Source organism: Urocampus carinirostris, chromosome 15 (genome assembly GCF_059441175.1).
Source record: "Urocampus carinirostris isolate Australia breed hairy pipefish chromosome 15, RoL_Ucar_1.0, whole genome shotgun sequence".
Taxonomy (NCBI): Eukaryota; Metazoa; Chordata; class Actinopteri; order Syngnathiformes; family Syngnathidae; genus Urocampus; species Urocampus carinirostris.
Genome location: NC_142363.1, coordinates 25,548,427 through 25,569,121, shown reverse-complemented (window position 1 = coordinate 25,569,121; position 20,695 = coordinate 25,548,427). Strand labels below are relative to the sequence as shown.

Genomic DNA, 20,695 nt, shown 5'->3' with positions numbered 1-20,695 from the left:
AAGTCTTGCAACTAAAGCTAGCAGCTGCCGACTCGATTTTCCCCCGAAGGCGAAGTCGTCCGCGGTGTATGCTAGGATTTATATACCGGCGTTACATTTCCTAGCCGATGTGTCAATCATCATTTGAATCAGTCACTATTGGCTAAAATTATTCGGAGGTAAAGGGGGCGGATCTTTTTTATCATTTACAGGCTCGCATAGGCTAAAGGGGAGAAACAAAGCCTGCAATTGGCCGAAAAAGATGAATGTGAATCACAAGTTGGGTTGCACTACGGCATAGAGAAAACATGTTTTACTATTCTGTATTTGTAAATATTTTACTCTCCTGGATTTACTACACTCACGGTTGTAAGAAGACCATGGTTACGTATCATTAATGAACGTGAAGGCTACAAGAGAACTTAGGTGAGCTATGCGGATTTATATTTTCCCGGTATCTTGTTTTAGAACGATCTTGATGTTTCTGTGATGAGTCTATTTTTAAACTAAATTCAATTCAAAGTGTTTATTGTCATATGCACAGCAAAGAACCTCGTTTCCCTGCACAATAAAATTCTTACTTTGCTGTCCACACAGTTGCCAGCAAAAAATAAAATGGAAACATCCGCACGTGTCTACGACACGTATTTGCTTCTTGACTGAACTATCTGACTGTTTTGTCGATGTTCCCATTGTAGCGCCTTATAATCCGGTGCGCCTTATGTATGGAAAATATAGGACCAAAAAGTATTTTTTGGGGGTGCGCCCTATAACCCGGTGCGCCTTATAGTGCGGAAAATACGGTACTCTAAATTTCAGAGGTGCGACGGGGAGGTGCGTCCGATGGATCCCCCTCCTCATAAAATATCCATTGAAATTGAATGCTCAACATGATCTTTACTGGCAGTTTTGCTTGTGTGGTGCGAAGGTAGTGTGTTTTAAAGGCTTTATACACAATCTTAAACCCTTAGTTTCACCTTTACAACGACCAAAAATCAAATGTTGGGGGGAAGGGTTGCATGTACGATTATACAATAAAAACTTGTTCTCACATTCAAATCATTTTAACCCCTGCTAGGCACATCCCTACAGTATACAAAAAAAGTATTGAACCAGGGTAGTTTCACGATTGAAAAACCAAACCAAAAAAAAAACACGTCCAACTAGATTTAAAAAGGAAATACAAAAAGTAAAGTATAAAAGTGCTTTTATAATATAGATACAACAGCACACAAACAAATTGCTATAAAAAGTTGTTGTGAATCCGCACCATGTTTTTTTTGCACCTCACGATAATGTACAGTAAATGTCGATTTAGAGCGCCACGTTGTTTCTTTTCAAACGACAAGAAACCTCGCCGTTTAGTATGTGCACTTGGGCGAGTTTTTAAGTCAGCACCAGTTAGAATGTGTAAAAAAAAAAACGTAGAAAAAAAGGACAAAAGTTGTTTTTTTATAACCTGGGTTGATGACGTTTCCCGGAGCACCGTGGCTTGTAGCCGTATTACAGTAGTAGTACCATTTTATTACCTTCAGAAGCTGTAAACAACGAGGTATATGTGATCTTTTTCTGTGGGATTTATATCGCTCCCTTTATGCTGGAACCACAGCAAAAACAATGCGAGAGGCGGTTTGGGAAGTAAATCATGCTTGCTCTCACATAGAACATCATACTCTCACACATGCACAACCACACTCTCTTACAGACATGATATCCATGCACAAATACTACTATACTCTCTCAAAAATGTTCTATAGTCTCTCAAATAAACTAATATAGTCTCATACACATGCTACTATACTCTCTCACACCTAAGGCTATACTCTCAGGGTACTACTATGCTTTTACACAAATACTACTATACTCTCTCAAAAATGTTCTACAGTCTCTCAAATAAACTAGTATAGTCTCATACACACGCTACTATACTCTCTCACACTTACCGCTATACTCTCAGGGTACTACTATGCTTTCACACAAATACAACTATACTCTCTTAAAAATGTTCTAGTCTCTCAAATAAACTGGTATACTTTCATACACACGCTACTATACTTTCTCAAACTTACAGCTATGCTCTCAGGGTACTACTATGCTTTCACACAAATACTACTATACTCTCTCAAAATTTTACTAGTCTCCCAAATAAACTAGTATACTCTCATACACACGCTCTCACACTTACTGCGATACTCTCAGGGTACTACTATGCTTTCACACAAATACTACTATACTCTCTCAAAATGTTTCTAGTCTATCAAATAAACTAGTATACTCTCATACACACGCTACTATACTCTCTCACACTTACTGCTATACTCTCAGGGTACTACTATGCTTTCACACAAATACAACTATACTTTCTCAAAAATGTTCTAGTCTCTCAAATAAACTAGTATAGTCTCCTACACACGCTACTATACTCTCACACTTACTGCTATACTCTCAGGGTATTACTATGCTTTCACACAAATACTACTATACTCTCTCAAAATTTTTCTAGTCTCTCAAATAAACTAGTATACTCTCATACACACACGCTACTATACTCTCTCACCCTTACTGCTATACTCTCAGGGTACTACTGTGCTTTCACACAAATACTACTATACTCTGACACACACTACTATAGACTCTCACACGCACTATTGTTTCACACACACACAAACACTACTATACGACTACACACACACACACACACACACACTACTATAGCCCCTACATGCAGTATTATTCTCTCTCATATACGCGACTGTACTATTCTTTCTCACTCACCATTATAATAGCTATTGTTTTAGGTTTCTCCACAACAATTGTAATAATCACGTCAAGTCAAGTCAAGTCACAGACTATTATGACACCATCCCCTGATCTAAAACCTACATGAGGGCAAGGAAAAACTCAAACCTCACTCCTCAGTGTTGTTTTACTTTGGTTACTTTAGATAGCCAAGACGGCGCACACTGATCTTTGTGTATATGTTGTACAGTTCGACGTCAAACTGGAGTTGCTCCCAGTATAGTAGTATGTGTGAGGGAGTCGAAAATACATGAGAGAAAGAACAGTACTTTGTGTAACAGCATAGTAGTGTGTTTATGAGAGTATAGTAATGTGAGAGTACAGTATAGTAGTGTGTGTGTATGAGAGTATAGTAGTACGTATGAGAGAGCGAAGTAGTATTTGTGCATGGGTATGACTATGTTTCTATGAGAGTATAGTTGTGCAATGTCAGAGTATGTTATACATCGGCACAAGTATGATTTACTTCTCAAACGGCCTCTCATCAAAAATGTACAGTACGCTCGCTCCGTGTGTTCTTAGTCTCAAGTATAACTCGCACCAAAACAAATCATATTGATAATAACACGGCTAAAAAGCAATTAAATAAGAATAAAAACGATTAAATGTGAAGGCGGTGTGAAGGGGGCGCTCACGCGCAGGCAAAGTAATCTTTGAGCGGTGCAAACAAATGTCGAATGACGGGAACGCTCCACGATCGTCCCAGGAGACGCTGACGGGCCAGTCGGCTCATATTGGACACGTCCGTGTAGTGGACCGGAAAGCCGAAGATTCTGGACAGGACGCGGAGAAGACGGTGAATTACACAATAAGAGATATCATTTCATAAAGCGCATATTTAAATACATTTCATTTGCATTAAAGGGGAGGAAAGTGAACTAAAGAGTGATGACTCTACTTAATAGTACTGTACTGCAATCACACGCCTTTTCACGCTTTGTACTTCGCAGCCTCATTGCATCATGGGTCGAAATATATTCCGCAATCCATTATACCCGATCACAAATTGCTGCAAGCACTGGCCCGCACAGCACACTTTTGTTGGGCCCCGCAGCTCTCTCCACCCAAAAGTGAACTGCACTAGTGTGGGTGCCTTGTCCCGAGCGGCGTCCTGCAGAGGGCGCTTTTGTCAGGTTTGCTTTTGCTCTATTTCCCACTTAGAGGAACTGCACTCAAGCAGCCGCAATATATTATCCCCGATTGCATAATTGCTGCAAAAACTGAAGGCACTTTTGTCAGGAAGCGTGCCCACTTAAAATAAGATGCACAGATTGTGGCCGCTATCTATTATCCCCACTCAACTATAGCTGAGAGCAGGGTCTGGCAGAGAGCATTTGCTATTGTCGCTTCGGGCAACTGAAGCCTAACATTGTGGCTCGCCTAATATTAAGTGCACTGGTTTGGCGGCAGTCTATCCTTAGAGCCCGGTCACACAGCCGTTTGCGTCTGAATCACGACCAGAAATTTCTGCCTGTGAAGCAGACGCTTTTGGACGCTTTGAGATAGCAATACAGACGAGATACAGCAGTGCTTTACACGCGGTCGGAAATTCACACGCGGTTGGCCGCGCGAAAAAGTTTTGCGCTGCTCAAAACTTTAGACCACGTGTTAACCACGGGCGGCACACGAGGTAATGACGCGGAAATGACGCGGAACGACGTGCTCTGGCCGCGGCCAGGGCGTGGTTACACATGGGTAGGACGGGAAATTTCAGCGGGTAATCGTGGGTGGAGCATGGTAATAGCATGTTCTGCGCCTGTATCGCGGTGTTATTACGTGAAACTAGCGTGTTACGCGTGTGATGGTCAAACGCCTTTCTCCGCGTATATACAGCGCGATTTGCCGAGCACACGTCAGTTGTGCTCGAGACGTCAAGGGGTGGACATGGATCCCCGTCACCGTAGTGACCTCTTCTTAATCCATTTTTATTTCTTGACATTTCTTTTCATTTCATAACAAGATAATAAAATAAAAATGAAAAACTATTACAATAATAACATATTGGCTTCTTCGGTGCCATAGCTTGAAATCTTGATCTTCACGGGACTGTGTCTTGAGCGGTTATGATTTCTACAGCCCGGTGTTATGCCGAGAAATGCATCCCTGCCGAGATTTGCATCCCCTCGCTACTACAACCACTTTTACCTCGTTTTATCTCACTTTTAGGGAATGTAATGGCGAACATATAACCATATCCACTTCGTCTTGCATTTGTTGGGAATGTAATACAACATAAACCATTCCGTCTTTGTTTTTGTTGTGAACGTAATCGAACGTTAATGCACACCGTATATAAATCACTTTTGAGAACTGTTATGCACTCTACCGTAAAGCTTATTATGCAGAAATAAGCTTTATGGTAGAGTGCATAACAGTTTCAATACGAGCGATTTGAAGAGAAAAAGGCAAAATAAACATGATACCTGCTCAAAAGTGATTTGTATACGGCGTGCATTACCGTTCGATTACATTCACAACAAATACAAAGACGGAATGGTTTAAGTTGTATTACATTCCCAACAAATGCAAGACGAAGTGGTTTTGGTTATATGTTCGCCATTAAATTCCCTAAAAGTGATATAAAAGTGAGATAAAACGAGGTAAAAGTGGTTGTAGTAGCGAGGGGATGCAAATCTCGGCAAGGATGCATTTCTCGGCATAACGCCGGCTCGGCAGCTTTTATACCCGTGGTCCACACGAGAAAATGACGCGGAAATGACGCGATGAGGAAGCGGAACAGTCGCCGGCGTCTGTTTTGCGGGCATACCACCGATGAACAGCGGGTTGGCCAATTTTGCGCATTTTCCATCGCGGGCAACCACGGGCAAAAAAAACCCGCAAAATTTTACCCGCGATACAGACGCAAACGGCTGTGTGACCGGGCCCCTATCCATAGTTGACTGCTGCTGAGAGCTGGGGAGGGTTTGCAGATTTTTGCAAATCGCGAGGGGTTCTCGTCCCCATTTACCGCGATAAACGTGGTATTTCAGAAGATTGCTTATGATACATTTTAACCCAATTTGTGGAAAATGTTTCTCATTTCAAGTATTCCTTTTTTATTATTTTAAGATTTGTTATCTTTGTTTGTTTTTCTTGATATAAGAAAGGTGTCTCATCTAGCAGATGGTCAATTGTTTTGCTAATTTTAACTAAGGTTTTTCTTGTCTTGGAAGTAAACATTGATTGAAATTTAGCTATATTTTGCTTATTATAAAAATGATTTTACTGCACTAGGCCAAATATTGCATGATGAGGTAGAAACACAACACATAAGTTGCACTGGAGTATATGTCGTCGTTTTTTTCTCTTAGGTGATGATGAGGCTGAATTATTGAAAATAACAATTGTAGTTTTACACAAAAAGACTGCTAATTTTCAGCATGGATAAAGGGGCTAACTTTCCATGCAATAGACGACAATGCTAGGTTTTGGTGCGGAAAATTGAATCTTGTCTTGGGCGTAGACAAAGTTGCCAGTTGTCCACATTGATGAAGTAGCTTTCCATGCAGAAGAAGACGCTAGTTTTTATTGTAGAAAAGGAAGCTAGTTCTGATCTTCGAAGAAGACAATGGTAATCGGCGTGATAGAAGAATTCACATTCGTTTTCAGAAATGACTTTGCCAAGTTGGAGTAGACAATGGTAGCTCTGCACATAGAATACGTTGCTAGTTCTTGGTGTGGAAAATGCTAGGTGTTTTGTTTTTTTAGTCAAAGAACATGCCTGTTTTCCTCTCGGATGAAAAAGCATTTTTTTGCGCAGAAACGACAATGATCTAAGGAACATTCACCTCTCCATCTCAGTGCACCAAAGTATGTCCTCCTTCTCATTCATGAAGACGGGAAAGTGCTGGTCCTTGCCCTGCTTGATGGAGTTGGACCTGGTGGTAATGGTCCGCACCTTCTCAAACTGGTGCACACGACAAAAAAAAACAGCACTTTTTAGGTCGCTAGTGTCGGGACGCGCACTTTGTGGTCCCGCGTCAATCTCACCTTGGCGGTTCTTCCGTGTTCTAAGCAATCCTGCAAGTCCAACTTGTCGTTGCACATGGCCGCCAGTGGCCTGGAAAAGAAGGTTTGGGTGGGGACAGTTCAACACATGACAAACAAACATTTGTGAACACATTTTTTCAAGGGGAAAATAAAAACGTCCTGAAAGTACCAAACCCCAAACTAAGATAAACTAAGCTAAGCGCTCCGGGCTTCATGTTTGAGTACACGTGAATGCTCTTCCCTCACCATTGACCCACCGACCTGTTCATGCCAGGAAGGTTACCCCAGAAGTAGCGAGCGCGATGGGCAGCCGACACCTCCTTGGCGTCGATCATCACTGGGTTGCACTGAGAGGACGATGACAACACACACAAAAACAACAGAAATATTTAGCTAGGATTTACAGTGTACAGTTATCCATCGTTTATCGTGGTGAATGGGGAGTATAAACCCTCCGTGATATGTATAAATCCCCCATTTTTAGCAGGTGCTCTGTGTCAGGACCAGAACAAAGACAGGACCCACTTGCGTGAGTTTCTCTTAGTTTTATTAGGAAGAAGGGAAAGGGTAACATACACGATCCGTAGATCGTTGAATGTGGAGAGCAGGTTATTTTACTCAGACGCGGAAGTGGTATTTCCGTGGCGAGAGCGGGGAAAAACAGATTGATGGCCAGGACGGGGGAGCAAAAACGTCGTCAAGTTTAGAAAAGGGGTCGGAGCCGGGAATCAAACAGGAATCAGGACAGAGAGTCAGGGTCGAAAAGGCTTGCCCAGCGGGAGCTGCGGTTCACAGACGGACTGACAACCGGTGACAGGAAGACGGGGGGTTTAAAAAGTGACACGCAGCCAATCAGCGTCCGAGGCAGTTGGCGCCAAAGGAGCAGACTCAGGTGCCCCGCATCAGTAATCATGACACTCTGAGGCCAAGGAGTGAAAGTAGCAAGTGATTACAGTATCAGTTCGGAATAGACTGTGTGTATGGCTAATATTTTGGTGCCACTAGGGGGCAATACTTTAGGGTTAACCCTATCTCTGAGCCCTTACTTTTAATGTTGTTATTATTTTCCACAGGGCATTTTTGACCTGCATTTGTTTCCAAAGTGTCCTTCATCCAACACAGCCGATTCGCTCAATAAGATTGTTATTGAGGCCATACAAAATTGCAGCTGTGTTGGAAGAGGGGTTCTCAAAAACTGGCTTTTAAAAAACATTTTTTTCAGAGATCCTACCTCCAAAAAGCGAGAGATGTCCCTCTTGTCGCTGACCCCCATGGCGACCACGTTCTCAAAGAGCCAAAAGAAAGGCCTTTCCTCCCCCGTCTTGGGCCGAGCCTCGTGCAGAAGTCTGTAGAACTCAAAGAAAAGGCGGCCCGTGCCCTCTTTGGTGCCACCCACCATGCAAACTTCAGAGACGTTTTGGAAAAAAATCAAAAGGTCAAAATGGCTTCCCCACCCACCGTAAAGGCCTTTCCTGGCAGGGTTGACAATGGAGAGGTCGTTGCAAGGACTTCCACCGATGACGAGATCGAAAGGACCCCATTCTTGGATCTAGATGAGACACATGTACTGTATTTTCCGCACTATAGGGCGCCCTGGAGTTAAGATCCGCCCCCAAAAAGTCTTTTGTCTCATTTTTCATACAAAAGGCACAGCCGACTATAAGGCACATGAAAGTAAGACTACAGTAAGAGGTAAAGTGTTTATTTGAGTGTAACCGTAGAGTTCTTTAAACACTTACAGCTTATATGAGAGCAATGATTAATCAATCGATAAGTGTCGCTGACTAAAATCGCAAAACAATTTATGCAATGAGAATTTAACTCAGGTCAAGGCAATGAGAGAGCTGACATTTAACCACTATACCACCAGTGATACAGATGACATGGGAGACAGACTTCGATTTTATCTCCTTATCACACTATTTTTACTAATGGTGCCAAAAACAACGATTTGCATAGTGCATTTTGTTCTGCATTCTTGTAAGGTCTGGCCTGACACACAGCCCGGTTCTTTTATCTTATTCCTTTACTGTTCTTGACAAATTTACCTAAAATCCCAATCCGAGACGTACCCAGAGTAAATCTATTCTTGAATCATTTGGATAATATGGATGGTTTTGGTCTTTTTTGAAAGGTAACATGGCAAAGCTTTCTCCCAAACTGAAATAGTCACTGCAAGTGCTACTAACATTACGTAACCTGAGTTGGAACACACATAAATAGATACGTTTTTATTCTCGTCTGAATTTTTTTTGTTGCAATGAAATGCCAGCAAAAGAGTATAGAATGGGCATCTTATTTGACAGGTTAGACAATAGCTTGAAGCCCTACCTGGTACCCTGTTACATTTTTCTAAGGGTAGGTTTAGGTGTTTCCAATAGTAACCATCTGGAGATGACCAGTTTATAACATTAAAACCTCTTCAAAATTGTATTTTACTTTGGCTAATAATTTAGACATCGTGAAATTGTTGTGAAGGTCTGACTTCTCTTTCCAGAAGTCAAATCAATGATTTGGCACACACGTAACAATGTTGCTTAAAAATGAATCATGAATTGCATTGGGCACGTATACTTTCAGCTCTGATTTGAATACACATAGAAAAATTGTATTTAGTCACATTGGAAATTTCATTGGCTAACCAATGTGTCATTCGCCATTCGAATTGGTTACTACTGGCTGAAGATGTTCAAACATAAAAGAGAGGATGTCCCTTTTATTAAACAGGCTCGTATAGGCTAATGCGGGCAGTGGACTGTTTAAAAGGCCTGCTATCGGCAGAGAAAGGTGTCAATCTAAACGGTCAGAGGCCAACTACCTTATTGGGAATAATTTCACGAGACTGTTTATTTTTAAAGGGGAGTTTTGGAACAAAATGACCAAGTTATAAGAAGGAACGTTGAACAGAGCAGATTTTTATTCATCGGTTGGCATTATCATTTTGGAGTAAATATTTTACACTGTTGGGTTCTATGGATTGTCCTGGACGTAATTGGTGGGTTATGGCTCAATAGTTTTCGGGTATGTTGCTTCAGACGGATTGTCATGTTTCTGTGAAGAGTATATTTTGAAATACTTTGAATCCCAAGACTTTAAGCTTTCTAATGTGGCATGATGTATTTCAGTGACTGGTGACATTATACAGACACATTTTTGTTTCTTTAAAAATCCAGCAGCCTGCGTTAAGGAGTTAAAAGCCCGCTATCATAGGAATAAGAACCAGGGGTTGCACATTATTTACTGGATGCCAAAAAATGAATGGACAGCTGTTATACTGTCTTAGTTGCTCCTGGGTTCCCCCTGGTGGGCGCCTCAATCTCATCCTTGTGCCAATGTGACACCCGATGGTCTTAACAGGTTCCAACTGGATGATGTGTGCAAGAGGGCTTTTAGATAGGAAGACGCCAAGCAAGGAAATCCCAGCAACCTAGCGGTTCAGCTAAAGTCTCTTATTTAATATCTGAGATGCCTAATCTAACATTCTGATAGGTTAAACAGTCTTGCCACTTTTTCAATTTTGCGTCAATAACGATGCGGTTTAATATTTATACGTATGTAAAACTGCATGGATAGTATTCTGTTGATAGACTTTGTTTTCTCCATTCTTTAACATTCGTTTTTAGCACCGTAAGTTTAAATAATGTGATAATGGGATAACCTCTAATCATTAGACATATGATGCCTTTTTGTGTGTAATCTGTATCAGTGGTGATCAGGGTTGGGTAGGGTTACTTTAACTTGATTACTTTCAATTACTTTTGAATTACTCCAATATAAAATATGCGAATAAAAGACAAAAGAAACTAAATATGAATAAAATGACTAAATTTTGTGCAGGCTTGGGGAGTAACGGAATACATGGAACGGCAAAAATGATGTTGGCAAGCTGTTTGGATTTATTTTCATTTTGTTTCTGTCGCATTTTATGTTCGTTTTGCCGGAGATCAAAGAGATCAAAGCCAGGAGAGAAAGCTTACCACGTGTTGTGAGTCATAATTTTGTGGTCTGGTGGTGGTATAATGGTAAAGTGTTGGCGCTCTCACCACCACGACCCGGGTTAGAATCCTATTCCATTCAATGTTTTGCGACTTGGGTTAGCGATGTTTATGGATTTAGCTCTCGTTGCACAAATTCGGTAGTATTTTGTAGTTACGCCCGGTACGGTATGCATTTCCAATCTAATTTTGGCCTATTTGCGGTTTCAGGAGTACCTTATAGTCCAGAAAACACGGTACTCATGCTAGAAAAGTTGTTCCGAAAATAAAATGATGCTGACTCACGTGTTTCCGCGAGACGCCCCGAACGTCGCCCACGTACATGATGCGGCCTTGATGCCGTACCAGCCCCACCGTGATGGAGTCTTCGCACACCTCCGAGGCCACATATCGGTCGACCTGGATGCCCAGCTCCCGCAGCACTAGCAGCCCTGAGTGAACCACAAGGGGGCCCCGAAGGGTGGCAAAACAACATAAGCATGTTTGTCAAAGGAAATAACCTCCCGTTCCGGATCTTACCCGTTGCTATGCCGTCAAATAACGACAAGACCCTGATAGGCTTTCGCTTCTCCACTCCGATGGGCGGGTAAAGCTTTGCTGGTTGCTGTGGCACAACACAAAAAAATGCACAGTGAGGATGAAAAATGCCACAATTTCAAAGTACATTGTGGAGGTTAGCATTTTTTCTTAACTCTTGACTGCCATCCCTGGCTTGAAGAGTAACTGTGGCATCTGCGTCAAGTTTATCCCCAAGCATACAAAATTAGAAATAAATCAAGAGAAAATAAAAACAATTTTACCCCGAAATTAAACCTAAAAAAATAATCTAAAAAAAAAAACAAAGAAATACAAAAATAGTTGTACAAAATACAAAAAATAAACCTAAATTAAGACAAAATAAAAAACAGATACGAAAATGTAATTCCACATGCAACCCCGCAAAAAAAAGAAGTTTACAAAATAAACTCAAGAAAAAATATAAAGGGATACGAAAAATTTAGAAAATGTAGTCAAAAAATTACATAAAATTGACAACAAAACATAACTAATATATTTAAATCAATAAATACGTCTAAAATAAATACATGCATAAGAAACAAATATGTTGAAATAAAAAAATCTCCATACATAAAAATCCTATGCACTCATAATGATTTGAAAATGTATCTGAGACTCAAGTAGGACTGCCGCCTAATATGAATAACATTTTGTTCCTCAGTTGAAAAAAAAAGAGAATCTGAGGAGTTTTATGGATTATTATATAATCTTCGTTTATATATTATTTCCTGTATATTTACGTTTATTTTTATGGAACTTTGAATCATGTTTAGTAGTATAAATTATGTTGTTTTTATTTATAAAGTTACCATTTTATTGTTTTCGTATCTTCATTTTGTCACGGTTGCCATTGCGCCACGCCCGTGTGGCGCCAGCTGCGGCTCGTTGACAGATTGGCTTTCCGTCTGTTTAAGCTCATAGCTCTCACTCTTTCTTTGTCAGTCCGTCAACGAACCTCTGCCCCGCAAGACGTGGGTCTTGACTCGGTCTTGTTTCCTGATGGTTTTTCCTGTCCGGTATTGTTTATTTTGTCCTGTTTAATATCGGTTTTCAGTTTTGTTACTGTCTAGTTTGTCCTGTTTGATTTTGATATCCTGTTTTGATATCAATCCTGTCCGTCCCGTTGTTTAATATGGGTTTCCAGTTTCGTTCCTGTCTAGTTTGTCCTGTTTATTTTCGATATCCTGTTTTGATATCAATCCTGTCTGTCCCGTACTGTCCGGTATCAACCCCATCTGTCCGATAACTGCTCGGGCAATTCGTATCGATCTCGTTGACCTCTGGCTTACTTTCATTCCACGCCAGACTGCTGCCTAACGTGCATGACTCCCCATTTCCCACACAATAAAAGGCTTGTGTCAGAAACGTCACGCATTTGGGTCCGGAACAAACATTATGTCTCATTTAACACCTCTGAGCTTTGGTGCGGCAGGAATAAAAAATAACGATATTCAAATGTCAAACTACGCTAAACTCAATGCATCTTTCAAAATGGTTGATGATAGCAAGCCAATGTGACGTACGAAATCGTGGTCGTGGTTATTTGCAAAAAAATGCTGCAGGCGGCAGGTCCAGTCGAGGCGGCGTTCCAGGAGTCCGTAGGCCCCCTTGTGGCCGCACATGAAGCAGTTCCACGGATCCTCCTTGATGGCGGCGTGGGAGGCGCCCTGGCCCACCAGCAGGTCTACACATTCCACGCAGAAGCACCTGGGCACAGGTAACTGTAAATTACACCTCGAAAGCCTATTTTGAATACTGTGATTTTGAGGTCAGGTTTTTTTAGTTTTCTATAATTACCAACAATTACTAAGGTGTTTTTTAATTCTTCATGTTTAACAAAATAAAAGCCCAAATTATTGTAAAAATAATTTTAAAGTCCACTTAAATGTTATTATGGTCTTTAAATCTTTTTAACAATTAGATAAGCTTTGTCTTTTGCATGTGAAGCTGAGGTCAATTCATGTTTATTTTTGATCACAAAGAGTCTCAAAGGGTTGCACTGACCACAGATTATTGCAAACCACAGACTATTATGACACCATCCCCTGATCTAAAACCTACACGAGGGCAAGGAAAAACTCAAAAACCTCAACGTGAGGAAAATGAAGAAACCTTGAGAAGGGACCACACATGAGGTAATCATCTTCTTTGACAAAATATTACGTTGACAACTGAAACTAAAGTCGTCTTCTTCTACGGTCTATTCTTGAAAAAATTAGAAGGTAGAAAAGCGGTAGTGTATGTAACACATAAAACGGTCGTATTGGTGAGAATGGAAAGCTTGTGTTTAGGCAAATTAGCGTCATCTTGCGTTGTCTTCTTGGCTGAAAGTTACTGTTAGAAAGCTAGCTTAATATTTTTTTTGCTGAAAATTAGCATTGTCGTCAACACCACAACTAGCATTGCCATATTTATTTTTGAAATTGTCTTCCTCTACGTTGAAAACTAAGGTTGTTTTCTTCAGCCTGGAAAACAGGTGTTGTCGTCTTGTATGCCCCAAAAAATTGGCATATTTATCAAGAACAAAACTAATGTTGTCTTTAAAAACTCAGGAAGCTAGCATCATCTTCTGTGCTGAAAATTAGCAGCGTCTGCTCGGAAAGCTAAAGTTGTCTTCGAAAATTAGCGTCTTCTTCCATGCCAAAAATGAGCATCGTCTTCCTCAAGCCCAAGTTACAGAAGTTTTTAATAACACAGGAAGCTTTCAAAAGTGTTGTCTATTTCTGACAGTTAGCATTGTCTTCTACACCAAAACTAGCTTTGTCGTCTCTTGCCTAGATTCCTAGTGTTGCCTCCACACTGATAATTAGTGTCGAGTCGGATTTTTCTACGTCGAAAATTAGTTTTTTTTTCCTTCGGGCGGATAGCAAGCATGTCAGGATCAAGTTCTTTTAAGCTAAAGCTATTGTAGTTTTGTTTCTGTATGTTAATGCATTGTTAAATAAATTGTATTTATGGTACATTGTGAATTATGGATGGATACTGTCACGACTACTGATGTGACCCGCTGTGCCCGCTCCTTTGGCGCCAACTGCCGCGGGTTCTAATAGGCTCCCAATCAGTGTTTGTACCCAGTGCTGTCTGTCCCCTTTTATCAGTCCATCTGCGAACCTTCAGTAAAGACTAGGCCAGCCTCTTTCGACCCTGGCTCCCGTCTGTCCCCGGCTTCGACCCGTTTTTGTCCCCGACTTGCGACTCGGTTCCGACCACGTTTTTGCTCTCCTGTCCCGGCTACCGACCTCTTTTTGTCCCCGACTTGCGACTCGCTTCCGACCACGTTTTTGCTCTCCTGTCCCGGCTACCGACCCGCTATTTCCGTCCCCGAAACTGCCATCGCTCGCCACGGAAGATCCACTTCCACGTTCGGAGCAAAATCCGAGTATCAGAGCGACCTGCTGCCCGCGTCCAGCGAACACCGGATCGTGGGCGCAACCCTTCCTTTTCCTTCCAATAAAACTTGTGAGAAACGCAACGCAAGTGGGTCCTGTCTCCGTTCTGGTCCTGACAGATACCTATGTAGCTATTTGATTAATTATATCTTGGGGGACTAGTAATTGGTTGTGAAAAGTGTGCTCTGCAAAAGAAAAATCAAATATATAGTAGCCTGTACCTCCCAGATATTGACAATTTGAGCATCTTGTGGTAACTTCAGATGATCACAAACCTTCCTAAGCAGCAAACAAAAACTCTCTCGGACATGGCAGCAAATTACCGGCAGCAGTTGTTATTCCCGCACATGAGCACCTCCCTTCCGCCACAGCAGATGGTGCAATACGACTGGTAGCCGTCGTCGTCGTACTGATAGGCGCACTCCAAGAAGCAGTTCTGAAAATACAGCAGCAAAGAATTACAGAGGCGTGTCCAAATTCCGTGCCGTAAGGGACTTAGAGCCCACCTTGCAGCCTTGGCACATTCCTCCTGCGAACAAGGGGTGCTCCAGGCTGACGTTGAGACTTCCGCAGGAGATGCAGAGGTCTACGTGGAGAGTTGACAGACATTGCGATTACTTGCAAAGAATCTTGAATGTAACCATTTGGGTGATTTACCTTCGATACTGCGGCACTTTTGTCTCACTTCGTATATGAGTCGCTCTGAAATGAGGACAACATTTGTCGGATTAGCTTCCGTTTTCTGCGTGGGACTTTTTAAGAATACATATAGATTTGAAGCCAAGTGGAAAAAGACAAGAATAGATATACTAAATATTTCAAAAGTAAATGTCAGAATCTGGCGTAACTTTCCCCCTGGAGGGCGCTAACATGGGAGGAGTGACTGAAGAGCACCCACCAGCGTTTAAATGATTATATACACTGGGACTTTATTATTTTCAGCTCATTTTATTGCCTTTGTTATTGTCAAGGTTTGTTTCATTTTTGTCAGTTACTTTGTACCTGGGATTTGTTATTAAACATCTACTTTTATTAGCTTGCTGCTTCCCTGCATATAAGTCCAACCACAGGACCTCCAAACGCCCTTTACAATACACTTCACACTTTAACTATGGCTAGGGCTGCACAATTTTAGAATAAAACATAGTTGCGATTTTCCAGACCAGAATTGCAGATAATTTATTACTTCTAGAAGCTGCTAAATGATATAGGCCTGCTTGGTACGCGGTCATTCCTTGTGTGATACAATGTCAAGACCCTAAAAAAGTAAACTCATTCAATGCTATTAACGTCTACAACTGTCATCAGTGGGGAAAAATGTAATGCCTAAGACGTCCATGACTGCCATTGCCAATGAATGAGTTAAAAAGATGAATAGGAGTGAGATCAAATTCATGAGAGTTGAGTGCTAATCTCTATACCCTGACAAAAGACCCAAGATGCCAACCTCGCGTTCCTTCGTCGATGATGTCCTTGACCCTGGGTTTCTCCTGAGTGCTCTTTCGAGGCTTCTTAGCGGGGGGCGGAGTGTAGGAGGCGGCTTCTGGCTCCACCCACATCTCTGGATAAACCTCCTTGTATGGGTTGCGCTCCTCTGCGAATTCCAACACAGGGGAAATCCAACATTTTTATTCTTGTGGTATAAACCGTGACGATCATATTTCAAACCCCTGCTCTAAACCAGGGGTCACCTACATAGTGCCCACGGGCAGGTAGCCACCTTTAACACCTGAGTAGCTTGCAGACCAGTTTTGAAAATAGCTCACTGTCATGATGACTGCTGAGTTTCACCTGTGCCCCCTCGTTTTGCGCCAGCCACTGCGGGCTTCCTGATTGGTTCCGCGTTCTACTTAAGTTCAGTCCTTTCACTCGCCTGTTGTCAGTCTGTCAGCGAACCTCTGTTTCTATAAGGCAAGCATTTTTACTCTGACTCCCGTCGGTCCTGCTTTTGGCACCTGTTTTCCATCCGTTTGTTACTGATTTCCTCGTTTGTTTCCGGCTACGAATACCCCGACCACGTTTTGCTCTCACGTCCCGGCTATCGACCTGTTTTTTTCGTCTTCGACACCACGATCTCCCGCTCCGGAAGATCCACTTCGGAACACGTTCCAATCCTGTGAGCGGCTTGCTTGCCGCGTCCAGTGAGCACCGGATCGCGGGCTCCGCCTTTCCTCTATACCTCTATAAACTTGTAAGAAACGTTACACGATTGGTTCTACCCTTTTGCTGGTCGTGACACTCACCAGTGATTTTCTAGGAAGTTTGATTTCTAACTGGCATTGGAAATAATGGACAGTTTCTTGAAAATACATGATCAATTCTTCGAATTTAAAGGGAAAATTAGCCTATAATTTATACATGTAATTCACCCAGGCTCTTATACAAGGCAGATGTTTCAGTGGTTGACTGACCCAATTTTTACTTCTATCAATTTTTACTTCTATCAATTACAACCTAGTAATAACATAGTAAGACACAGAAACAACATAGAAATTAGCATATTATTTTAGCATTGGATATCAAACTAGTAACCCTTTAGACAGTAAATTCCGGACTACAAGCTGTTACTTTTGTGCTACATTTTAAACACTTTAAATACGGTGGGGCTCATCCTTTTTCTCTTTTTTGTGGCGGCACAGAAGAAAACGGCCAGCTGTTTTTTTCCACCACACATGAGCTTTAAATAGACAACACCTCAGTGACCTATGGGAACATTTATAAAGCTCTTCGAGAGAAATGAAGTAATCAATTCAAAAATCTAAATTTTCGCCCTAATTTGCATTTTCTTTCAGTGCAGTAGTAAATATGTGCTGGTCTTTGTAATCGCCATCTTGGAATGGTCACATGATCTGAAAACACGTGACGTAAACAACCTGAAGTCGAACTAAAAAAACGGCGCAGCTGAAAACGGTGTCAGGTGTGAAGCCAAAGGCGTCAACGCCAAGTTCCCCACGTGGTTGGTGTCTCAGAAGAAATTGACGTGAATGAAATTTTTTAGGGTTACTTAAACCTGCAGCTTAAAATCAGGTCCAGCTTGTGCTAAGACAAAATTCAGTTTCGTTCTTAACTCTGAGCATGCAGCTTTTAATCAGGTGTACTCTATAGTCAGGAATTTAGGCAGTTTTAAGCTTCAAAAATAGTTGGTAACTGCTGTTCTCAACCTTTAACGTCTTATATTTATCTTTTTCGTCCGTGTTCTCACCCTCGGGAGGCTCCAAGCCTTTGGGTCCAGACGGCTGAAACCCGGTCGCAGCCCACTGGATCATCTCCTTGTTCAGGAAGTCGACCGATTTGGAGCTTTCGCTGTGATCGCTATCCGGAGGGAGGGCAAAGGATTTGCCTGCCCGGCTGCTGGCCACCTGGGATAAAATAACAATTTGAAATCTCACCCAATACACCTACACAGTTGGATGCTTTTACCTGTAGCACCTCGTAGATTGCTTTTTTATACATAGGTTGCTTGTTATAGGTCGGTTGGTGAAAGGCATTGTTAAAAGAACTTAACGGCAGAAGTTTCTCGACACACACCTAAAAAAAGCACACAAAAAATGAATCACTCAATAGTTCACAAAATATATATAAGTATTCAGCATCAAAGAAATAGTCACCACTGAGAATTTCCCATCCCCGAACCACATGACCCATCTGGTGCCCTCGGCGGCTCGACTGCGTCCAGTCATCCACCAGGACACAATTCGTCCCGGCCACCACGAGAAGCCTCGCAGTTTTCCCCAGACCAGGTCGCCGATGCCGAAACCGCGATCGTCCTAGAAGCGTTAAATGACAGTCCATAAATACAGTGAAAGGAGTTTTTTCCGTTTTTTTTTATTGGAGGTGCCAATTGAACATGTTGTTATTTGCGATAAATTATTTTATCAAGCACAAGACGTTAATGCTAATGATGACGTGGAAGATAACATTTACGAATAACATCTCAAGTTGCTAATGCTAGTGACTAACTGGAGTTAATGAGCAGACCTTGCTACTCAACCTGTGCTTGTATGATTCGGCAAAAACTTGGGTGTTGCCATTCAAATGCAGTTATATATTTTGCACTACAAAGTAAAAAGAATCTCCATTGCTGTAATCATACTTTGCAGGCTCAGTGCATCGCGGGTTGAAAAACCTTCCTCGATCCAATATCACAGATCTCATATTATTGTGAGCAGGGGCCAGCAGAGCGCATTTTTGTCGGGCCTGGTGGCTCTTTTTTGCTGTTCTGTCCACCAAAAGGTGAACTGCACCTGTGCTAGCGCGATCCATTTTCCTCAATTTTGTATTCTGGTCGGTAGGTCGTAGGTACCATTCTGGCACGCCTTGAAGAAAATGCATGTTGTGGCTGAAATCCATTATCACTTGTCAACTATTGCTGCGGGTAAGGTCTGGCAGAGTGCCTTCGCAGCAATAGATTCAGGCCACTAAAGCCATTGGGACCCCCCTAAAATGAACTGCACTCTTTTCACCGTGATCCATTATCCCCAGTGACTATTGCTGAGAGTGGGGGCTGAGCATTTTTTCTTTGTTCCTGCCTATATTTACCGAGGTCGACTATTGCTGAGAATATCGGCCAGCAGTTGTTGTTGGTTTTTTTTTTATGTCTGGGCCGCTGAAGCGCGTCAGCGTGGCCAGGCTAAAATAAAATGCACTGTTTGGCCACAATTCATTATCCCCAGGTGATTGTTACGTAGAGCAGGGACTGAGAGAGCAAATTTGTGTCATGCGTTGTGGCTCTTATTTTCTATTTATTATGCCTAAAATCATCAACACCCAGGTGACCGCGATCCAGTATCTCTGGTAAACTATTGCTGCAAGCAGGGGAAGGCAGAGTGCATATTAAAAATGGAGCTGATGGAGGATACTTTTGTCATTATAAATGATGCGAGGCACCTGTGCCCGCCCCTTTGGGGTCAACTGCCTCGGACTCCGATTGGCTACTGGTCACTATTTAAACCCACGTCTATCTGTCACCTGTTGTCAGTCCGTCTGCGAACCTTAGTTTACTCTAGGCAAGCTTTTCGACCCTGACTCACTCCTGTTTTGGCTCCCGTCTGTTTCCCGGCTTCGACCTGTTTTTTGATCTTGACCACGTCTACTCTCCTCTCCTGGCTTTCAACTCGTTGCTGATCTCGACCACGTTTTTTGCTCTCCTGTCCCGGCAACTGACATGTTTTTCCGCTCCCGACACCGCCATCGCTCGCAACGGAAGTGCCACTTCCGCGTTCAGAGTGACCTGCTCCTCGCGACCAATCGTGTGTGCAATCCTTTCCCTTCTTCCCAATAAAACTGAGAGTAACATACGCAAGTGGGTCCTGTCTCTATTCTGGTCCTGACATCTTTGTGGGTTTTCACATATCACAGGGAGGTTCTGTTCCCCATCAACTGGGACAAACAAGGTATTGCAGTAATGCAATAAAGGGTTTATGATTTCAAATGCGTAAACCACTGTTTTGTCAACCTATATTTTTATTTTACATGAACTTTGAGTTAGTTCTTGCCAAAAAAACGCAATTCATGGATATTACTAGATTTTATTCTTCCCACCTCATACTCAGGTTCGGCATCTGCAGCTTTTGGGGAGGTTTTGTCCACACCGGCAATGGCAACGGGTTCAGGGGTGGTGGCCACAGTGGGAGAGGCAGGGTCAGTGGGCTGTTGCTGCGGTTGCTGCGGTTGCTGATGTTGTTGCAGCAAAGACGGCTGCACTTGTGGCGGACGCTGAGGTGCTCTTTGAGGTGACGGAAGTTGCGCCCGCTGCAGAGCGGGTCTCTTCTGCGGGGTCAGTGTGGAAGCTGCCACTCGCTGACTTTGCAAAATTTCAGGTTCCGCTCTATCGGTCTCCTTGCCTGGGTCCGCATCGCTGATTGTGTCCATAGCTGACATCAGTTTGGCCTTTTTCTCTGCCTGGAAGAAAGAGACAAGAACATTTTTATTGGAATTTTCAGAGTGGTTTGAAATACCAAACTGTGACTTAAAAATGACCACAAA

At 42.3% G+C, this 20,695-nt stretch overlaps 1 protein-coding gene across 3 annotated transcripts in view; it reads right to left on the bottom strand.

Moving 5' to 3' along the window:
• Positions 1 to 1,169: 1,169 nt before the first annotated feature.
• The window catches only part of LOC148351964 (DNA (cytosine-5)-methyltransferase 3A-like), a 46,166-nt gene continuing 26,640 nt past the window's right edge, over positions 1,170 to 20,695 (bottom strand). For 2 of the 3 annotated variants that reach the window (XM_088354242.1, XM_088354243.1), the window contains exons 7-23: positions 20,252 to 20,611; positions 18,319 to 18,477; positions 18,131 to 18,238; positions 17,913 to 18,069; positions 16,158 to 16,304; positions 15,368 to 15,412; positions 15,217 to 15,296; positions 15,034 to 15,146; positions 12,845 to 13,028; positions 11,283 to 11,367; positions 11,049 to 11,194; positions 8,227 to 8,317; positions 8,000 to 8,148; positions 7,015 to 7,115; positions 6,769 to 6,838; positions 6,567 to 6,685; positions 1,170 to 3,551 (exon numbers count right to left, since the gene is read on the bottom strand). In XM_088354242.1, the coding sequence (XP_088210368.1) occupies positions 3,410 to 3,551; positions 6,567 to 6,685; positions 6,769 to 6,838; positions 7,015 to 7,115; positions 8,000 to 8,148; positions 8,227 to 8,317; positions 11,049 to 11,194; positions 11,283 to 11,367; positions 12,845 to 13,028; positions 15,034 to 15,146; positions 15,217 to 15,296; positions 15,368 to 15,412; positions 16,158 to 16,304; positions 17,913 to 18,069; positions 18,131 to 18,238; positions 18,319 to 18,477; positions 20,252 to 20,611 (2,256 nt within the window). In that variant the 3' untranslated portion in view covers positions 1,170 to 3,409. The remainder of the gene's footprint in view (positions 3,552 to 6,566; positions 6,686 to 6,768; positions 6,839 to 7,014; positions 7,116 to 7,999; positions 8,149 to 8,226; positions 8,318 to 11,048; positions 11,195 to 11,282; positions 11,368 to 12,844; positions 13,029 to 15,033; positions 15,147 to 15,216; positions 15,297 to 15,367; positions 15,413 to 16,157; positions 16,305 to 17,912; positions 18,070 to 18,130; positions 18,239 to 18,318; positions 18,478 to 20,251; positions 20,612 to 20,695) is intronic. The other variant, XM_088354244.1, reaches the window with a different exon arrangement.